At 32.8% G+C, this 8866-nt stretch overlaps 1 protein-coding gene across 1 annotated transcript; it reads right to left on the bottom strand.

Moving 5' to 3' along the window:
- Positions 1-3524: 3524 nt before the first annotated feature.
- LOC143043739 (uncharacterized) lies at positions 3525-8574 on the bottom strand. Its single transcript, XM_076215920.1, is given in 7 exon segments — positions 3525-3790; positions 4323-4484; positions 5092-5184; positions 5985-6125; positions 6926-7092; positions 7095-7133; positions 8565-8574. Coding segments are annotated over 7 exon segments (753 nt in total). The 3' UTR covers positions 3525-3649.
- Positions 8575-8866: the final 292 nt, after the last annotated feature.

The raw sequence follows: 8866 nt of genomic DNA, 5'->3' as shown, positions 1-8866 counted from the left end.
CGATGTCTACTATATGTTACCATTGGCGGTTTTGGAAATAGCTCCCTACATTTCGCATTGCGAACTAGTTTTTTATAATGTTTTCGTAAAGCTTCATTTATATTTCCTAACGAGAAGTGATATTTAGTTACAAATACTAGTGGTATCTGCTTGTCAGATTCTTGTTTAACTATTGGAGTAACTCTGGTAGTTGAGAGCCGATTCACAGTTACGAAGCATTTCATGGTCCTTATATCCCCTTTGCTTAAGATGGCCTTTGAATTTACAAAGTGTATCTTTTACATATTGCGTGTTGCTGTTGTTTCGGTGGTGGCGAATAGCTTCCCCTTTTATAAATCCGGAGAAGACTGTTGGGTTATGCATAGATGTCCTATCTAAATATTGAAACGTATTAGTAGGTTTGGTGTAGCTCTTTATATAAAGGATACCGTTAGTCCTGAACCTCAACCCTTTATGTACGACTGTATCGAGAAAAATAATTTCTTCGTTAGAAATTTCACAAGTAAACTTTAATAAAGGGCGATGATCATTTGCTATTTAAAAAAAAAACTCCTCAACCTCTTCTCGTGATGAATGAGCTTTTATAAACGCATCATCTCTATACCTTCCGTAAAATAAGATCTTATTTTTATACTTATATTTTTCAATAATTTCATTGATAACTTCGAATGCTCTAATAGAATGAAATTCAAAACAGTGTGGCTGTGGCCATTGATTGACACATTAAATTCATCCATTGACTGGGACAATTTAGGTGAACGTTTGTATGTAACGACCACTGCTCACTGTGTACTTTTTAAAGACACTTAAACTATGGGGTCACCAAAGGTTCTCAACACCTTAATAAAGTAATTCGAAAAACTAATCAGAAATAACACGATGTTTTGATTTATATCAATTATATAAACCAAAACATAAAGGTTATTCCTGATTAATTTTTGGAATTATTTTATAATTTAAGGCGTTACGAAACCTTTGATGACCCCACAGTTTAAATGTCTATCGTATTTACGTCGTGAACAGTGGTCGTTACAGACAAACGTTCGTGTAAATTGTCCCAGTCAATGGATGAATTTAATGTGTCAATCAATGGCCACAGCCACACTGTTTTGAATTTCATTCTACCACAAATTTCTGGGCTGCATTTACTTCCCATACTACCGCCTATTTTCTGTACAAATTATCGGTCATTAAATTCAAAATAATTGTTTTTCAACACTGTGGCTACTAACGATTTAATTGTTTCACAGCTAGGTAATTTTATCGGATAATCTTTTTTTACTGCACTGTTATAAGCCCGTCCAACAGAATGAATGAGTTCATTGAACTCCATGTTTGTATACATGCTGGTGCAGTCAAAAGAAACTAAGAGGCAATCCCGATCAGGCCTTAAACTTTCTATTTTATTTATGAAATGCCCACTATCTCTAAAGTAACTGTTCTGTCTTTTAACTAAAGGTATCAAAAAATAATCAATAAATTTGCTAACCCTTTCGGTGACAGAGTTACGTTGAGAAATAATTGGTCTGCATGGGGATAATTCATTTACTATCATCGTTTGTTTTTTTTTATCCCTTGAATAACAAGTTCACTTAATTTGTGAAGTTTAGGAAGGAGAAAAAGACGACCCAAGCTGGGTCCCTCTTTCGATGAGCCACGGAGAAAATCAAGAGTTATCCCATCAATCTCACCATTGTCAAACATCTTGCTGATTTGTGTTTGTATATTATTTTTAATCAGTAATAGATTAGGTTCTTGTATCTCCGTGTACTGGATAGAGTTTAACTGCCTCAACCCTTCTTTAATGCAGTGTGTCCTTTTAGATATTACAATTGCGCCTCCCTTGTCGCTCTTAGAGAAAATTATATGTTACTGAAAAAACATAACAGCAGGGTTTTCGATACCACGAACGAGTCAAAACGTTTACTAAATTTTATCATCGATACAAGGACATCATTCTTAAATATAATTTAACATGCAGACATCTTATACGTTCAGGTATTTCACATCCAATTTTTGATGGTGATATTCTTTGCAAAGAACAAAAATGTTGGCATTCATCTCAAAAGGCAACAAAACCTTTAAACAGACTTTATAAAAAGGTGTATAGTAACGATACTGGTGTCAGTTCATTTAGATTGTATATGTTGGCTTTATTATTGAATCTATTAAGGGTCTTTGCATTGGAAATAAACACATTTATTCTAAAACCAGTTATTGGTATCATACGGGTTATATTTTTTCTTACATGTATATATTTTTATGATGGTACGTTATCAAAAGTACCAGGATTAATTTAAAATAAAAAGTTGAATTAATACGCCAGACTAGATACTTAACCCCAAGGGGATGAATTGTACTTGATATTCATATGATTAAGACATAATCTTTCAGTCAGTTTAATGAAAGTCTGGGGCTGGCATGTCAGAAGTTGCTAGTAATCTTTTGGTAATGTATGTATGTATTATTGTTTAGTTTCTTTAGTTACCTTTTCTGACTTAGGACAAGTCAGGAGCATCTAGCCCATTTTAGACTTGTATCATTTTTTTATTTTATTTTTTTTTTATATATTTTTGAGTTTAGTATGACATCCATTATCACTGAACAACATGTAGTATACATTTTTGATTCGGGTAGGTCCAGCTGAAGCTCGGCTCCGGCTGCGGAAATTACTCGCTGCATTGAAGATATATTGGTGGCCTTCGACTGTTATCTGCTCTCTGGTCGGGATGTTTCCTCTCTGGCACATTTCCCATAACCATTCTCAATTTCATTGTCTTAAACCATTTTTTACTTTTATCGACAATCTTACAATCGAATATTTGAAAGCATGTATAAGAACAACAAAACTGCTTATATCTGTATCGTTTGAACTCTGGCAGATTGCTTTGTATCTAAACACAGAGTGTTTACGCCAAAAAAGTCATATACTTGCATAGCAAGGATCTCAGACGTATTTTCCGGTCCAAAGAAATAAAAATCTTCATGAAAAGGGTTAATTTTTTATCATCAAGATTAAACGCAAGTTTTTAGATTCCTCATCTAAGATGCAGATCTTCTATGAATTACATTGTGATGAATCTTGGTACTCAAAATGCTTCTGTGATTGAAATAATGTGCAGTACACATACATGTGTAGGGATATTTTACCAATTTCAAAGTAATTGACATGTGTATTATAACCATGTGGATATCATGGATATGCAACCGAAAAAGGCTATCAATTTCATCAGATACATTCAGAGCAAGAGCTCATATAAACTCTAATGCTCATAGACTCTTGAACTGCCATATAAAACATGGACTGGTTGTACAACAAACTATGAACGATGCTTTCATCTTTTAAGGCTTTAATTTTTCTCAGCTGGTTTAAATTTTCCATCAGTTTATACATTTTTTAAGAGTATGGAATAATTATAGGGTACATGTACATGTACATATGTTATGAAAAAAAACACTGATAACAAAATATCATGGTGGATAATGTAGATGAAACATGCCAAGAGGGCTATTTCCTATGTCACACTTATATAACATATAAAAGAGGGACGAAAGATACCAAAGGGACAGTCAAACTCATAAATCTAAAACAAACTGACAACGCTATAGCTTATATAACACGTCAATGCTCAGAAAACAATAATTATGTTTAAAACGGCATCTCTCTTGGTTGAACTAGTATTTCATTTACTCCGACGTAATCCGGTTGTTTAACAGCGTACAGAACAGCATTTGCTATATCTTCTGGCTCAAGTGATTTACCCGATACCGTTTCCTCAAATATTTTAACCTAAAATGAAAAGAAAAATATATGTTGTATTAACTAAGATTTCATTTCATAATTTTTAGTAATGTTATGTCAAAGAATGATAGCACTTACAAACGACAAAAGATGCATTTCTAGGTTTTTTCAAAATATTGCAAAACAATTAAAAAAAACAAATGCATGAAGTTGTACTAAACCTTCAGTCAGACGTTCTTATAAAAAGAAGACATGGTATGATGGCCAAAGAAATAACTCTCCATAAGGGACCAAATGACACAGAATTTAACAGTTATAGGTCACTGTACGGCCTTCAACCATGAACAAAGCCCATACTGCATAGTTTTGTTTGTTTCAGAAATGACTCGGTCAATTATGTAACGATTTCTTTCATTGGAATTTATTGGCTTATCATGTTCGTCTGTTACGTCAACAATATGTGTAAAGCTTACCGATATATATCAGAACTTAAGTTGATGAGTGTCACTTTTTCATTCACTTAACCAAAAGAAAAAGGAAAGTATTAAAAAACAGGGGAAACACTTATTATTATGCATACCTCTGGATCGATATGTTTGTCTGCCATATCCGGGACATTGACACTTCCCGGTTGGACAACGGTTACTCGAATTCCCAGCTTACAAACTTCCTGTCTTAATGTCTGGGAGAATCCCTCCATGAAGAACTTGCTTCCGGTATACACTGCTAGACCAGGAAATCCCTAAAATAATATGAGTTTGATATCTAAATGTTAAAATAGCAAACCAGTGAAAAAGATATTTAAGATAGTTTTTATCTTTTATATAAAAAAAAACAAGAACCATCAATTACTATCAAGGATGGCAAAACAATACCATAGTACCTTAACTGGTATTGTGTGGACATGTCCAATTGGTGGTATTTACATGTTTGAAATTTTCAGTTGATTTTTTTGTTTTTGTTCATAAGATGAGAATTGAAATGGAACATCTCATTTTAACAAAGCGAACACTATCTTTTAGTTTTATTTCATCTTATGGGCATAGGCTAAAATATAAACTAACTAGTAGGTAAAAGAAAATTTCGCAATCATTTTTGGGAAATTCAAATAAGTACAAAATAAGCCAATGAATACATTTGATTTTTTTAATGTCACAATTAGTCTGTTTCGTGATTTATATAATTTTAGCCTTTTTTAAAAGATAGCTTTAAGTAATTTAACTAGTTATATTTAGATTGCTTTAATATTTTTGACTAGTTATATTTAGATTGCTGTAATCCAATTCACTACTTACAAATTAGTCAACCACAACACCATAACAAATTGTATGGATAATGTAAAAACATACCCTCTTGCCTGAATCAGACGATATATTCACAATGTGACCTGACTTACGCTTTACCATCTGGTCTATAACTGCTCCGACGCCATTAGTCAATCCCTATTTAAAATATCACAGGAAATATACTAAATAAACAATGTCCTCACTCCATATCAAGCATTATAATCAATATTGTCAAATAACTTTTACTGATCATGTCGATGCCTTAATTTTTTCAATGTAGTTGGATATTAACACAAACATGGCCAATACATGTTATGGATTCTATTCATATTTATACGAAAAAGAGATACGAGATTCTGCGTTTTTTTATTGGCTTACCAGCAACGTGTAAAGACGTCACATCCTTTTCATTGGCTATTTGTTAGGACAAAGGTAAAGACAAAGTTTGTTCGTCCATGGCAACGGTTGTATGTGGATTCTTTGATTATATACAAACCACTTGAATTTTTCGGATTCTTGCTTGTCAATTGCTAAAACATTATGAAGCGTACACAAGTTATTAAACTGTCGGAGGTTTAAACATTATGAAGCGTACTCAAGTTATTAAACTGCCGGAGGTTTAAACATTATGAAGCGTACACAAGTTATTAAACTGTCGGAGGTTTAAACATTATGAAGCGTACACAAGTTATTAAACTGTCGGAGGTTTAAACATTATGAAACGTACACAAGTTATTAAGCTGTCGGAGGTTTAAACATTATGAAGCGTACACAAGTTATTAAACTGTCGGAAGTTTAAGTTCGACATCGGAATAGGATATGTCACATCATACTGGTATCGCAGAAGACTAAATCCACGATTCGTTCGTTATTTGTAATTCTAAATAATGAAATTGTTGACCATAAGAAAAGGGTTAACCGTGCGTCATAGATTTCAGCTATTATTATTGACTTACTTTGCAATTTACATCTATCATTTGATCCCATTTATCTTCGTGTAAGTTTTTGACCAGTGTATAATACCATGCTCCAGCATTATTGATCATTATATCGACTGGTCCCAACTCTGTTTCTGTCCTCCTCACTAGCTCCTTAACCTAAAAGAATTAGACGCATATTCAGGACCAATTTCGGAAACTATAAGTGGCTACGGAAAATTAATGAAAACATTCAAATAAATAAACGATACCATTTTTTTTTTATATTCAGGAGGATTGGGAGGGGGCAGGTTCTTCTCCCATAGACCTTCCATTTCTATCTATCCTAATGTATCTCTATTTTTTCAGCACCTCTGCATTTTCTTCCTGTCTTATTTATTTTCAGCACTTACTAAATGTCAGGATACTAATTTTCAAAATTCCTCTCAGACAGCAATCCAATGATACAGAATAAACAGACATCTTATCATATCACATATTCATGTTTATATCTTGAAATTATTCATACGGTCTCAATACAAAAAAAAATTCTGTATATAATGTGAAAGTCCTCAATTGACCCGAATTGAGAATAGGGAGGAAAAAACTCACAACGAGCTATCAAAGATTTGCCAGCAATACCAAGTTTCCAAAAGAACAAAAAAATGAAATGCAGAATATGCTCCGATGTCTATCGTACATGTATATCGACCAGAGAATCCCATGTATTGTGGGTTTTGTGATATTTTTACATGTTTCTATATTCTTGAAATTGTATGACATGCATAACGTTAAACGCCTTTTTTATGAAATTTTGGAACACAGTTAACGAGCGAACCGGTTTAAGTTAGATATGGGTTAAATATCAATTATTCATTCTTGATTATTATTCTTTTTTTTATTTTATTTTGTTTATTCGCGCATTTAAATGTGATGTTACTTCATCACTTAACGGTTAATTACTGGAGAAGTTATCTTACATCGCTTCTGACAGTAACATCTGTTTTGGCTTGAATGCAAACTCCCCCGAATTCCTCTATTTTTCTTTTCACATCTTCTAGTTTATCTACCCGTCTGGCGCCTAATGCGACTTTAGCTCCAGCTTTAGCTAATGTTATTCCTATAGCTTCTCCAATTCCACTGGATCACCTGTCACTATGACAACCTTGCCATTTAAACTTTTCCTTTCTGTTAGTAAAGAAATATCCAAACATTTTACAAATGCGTGTTTATAGATATTCAAAGTGCTGTGTCACAGTCAGAAGCACGTTTTATCAAATTGAATTGTTTAACAAGACCAAGTATATAACTTATGGTGGTAACTTACACCTCGACTAAAATTAATTTGACTCGTTTAATTTTCATAAAATTTAGACAAAAATATTTACTTTGACCCTTTGAAAAATATATGAAAATTGGTCATCACCGAAACACACGTTGCATTTAGCACAGAAGTGAATCGTTTTTCGAACAGCATAGAAACAATTAAATAAACTCTAGGTTCATTATACAATCAGTCAACTAATAATAGAATACGTGTGCTGACAGTCTTGTAAATCAAGACATTCTTTAATACTAGTGTTATGCTAACCCGAGCATGCTAAAGCTTTGCTGGTAACCTTCGTGCACGTTTATCATGCACATATGTTTTAAAAAAAAATGAGATGTTGGGAAATTTAGACCCTTCCGCTTCGACCCGTTGTTTACTACTGTTATCTTTAAATTACTTTTTAGATGCTCCAGTTTTTACACGTTACATCTTGAAATACATATTTACATAACAGAATCGTAATTTACTTGATTTCATTCAGACTATAGATATCCCGCTATCTGCTACTTGTGAAATATTGCTGACTGGACCGGCCTTCAGTACATATGTTTTTTTTGTATGGGTGTTGGTATCTGAGTTTAATGAAATTATAATATCAATTATGATAATTAACAGCATGAATCGAAAATCTATCATTATTATATATATATTACTGTATTTACAAACATTCAGTCTATTCACATCTTGGATGGTATATATATATGTATTTCCCTTAAAATTCGACTATATTATTTTCTTTATATAAATCATCATTTATTTTCAATTAATAAAATTTCAACTTTCAACTCTAAAATCTGCATAGCAAATAAATGTCTGCATTACACATGTTACATAACAAGAACTTATGAATGAAGTGCTCTGCACACAGGAAGTAAATAATATGAAGTTTTATGTACACACATAAGATATTGACGTGTGTGTAAATAAAAATCAATAGAAGAATATCACTCTTCAATTGATCGTAAGAGTTTTCCTTCAAAAGGGGGAGCAAATGATGATATCAATCATATTGAATGGAAATAAAAATAAACAGACATTACAACAGCCAAACATGCGATGAATAAAGGGGTGGCGAAAATAACATCTACAAAACACTACACAGAAAACTAGGGCCTAAAGAATATGAACCCTACCAAACGACAAATAGTGATCGGAAGTGTTTGATTTATCTAATTGTCTATACATGATGTAATACAACATTTAATGTTGAAGATGAAATATTGCTACAGAAAGAACACAATTAGAATTCTGCAGTAATTATGTTTCCATTTATATATAGAGCAATTTACCTGATGTCATTGTAGTTGTTTCCCTTTCTCCGTATATTTGTTTATGGAATGATAATAAATTCTAAATTATGTGGTTATAACGGAATACCCAAATATGCCTTGAAAAACAAGATAACCGAATGGAACTACAATTACTACCATTAGATTTATACAATACGTTTTATGTCCCATTTATGGGCATTATGTTTTCTGGTCTGTGCGTCCGTCTGTCTGTTCGTCCCGCTTCGGGTAAAAGTTTTTGGTCGGGTTAGTTTTTGATGAAGTTGAGGTCCGACTTAGTACACATGTTTCCTATGATATGA

Source organism: Mytilus galloprovincialis, chromosome 8 (assembly GCF_965363235.1).
Source record: "Mytilus galloprovincialis chromosome 8, xbMytGall1.hap1.1, whole genome shotgun sequence".
Taxonomy (NCBI): Eukaryota; Metazoa; Mollusca; class Bivalvia; order Mytilida; family Mytilidae; genus Mytilus; species Mytilus galloprovincialis.
Note: the sequence above shows the minus strand (reverse complement) of the source record. Positions and strands in the feature narration are given on the sequence as shown.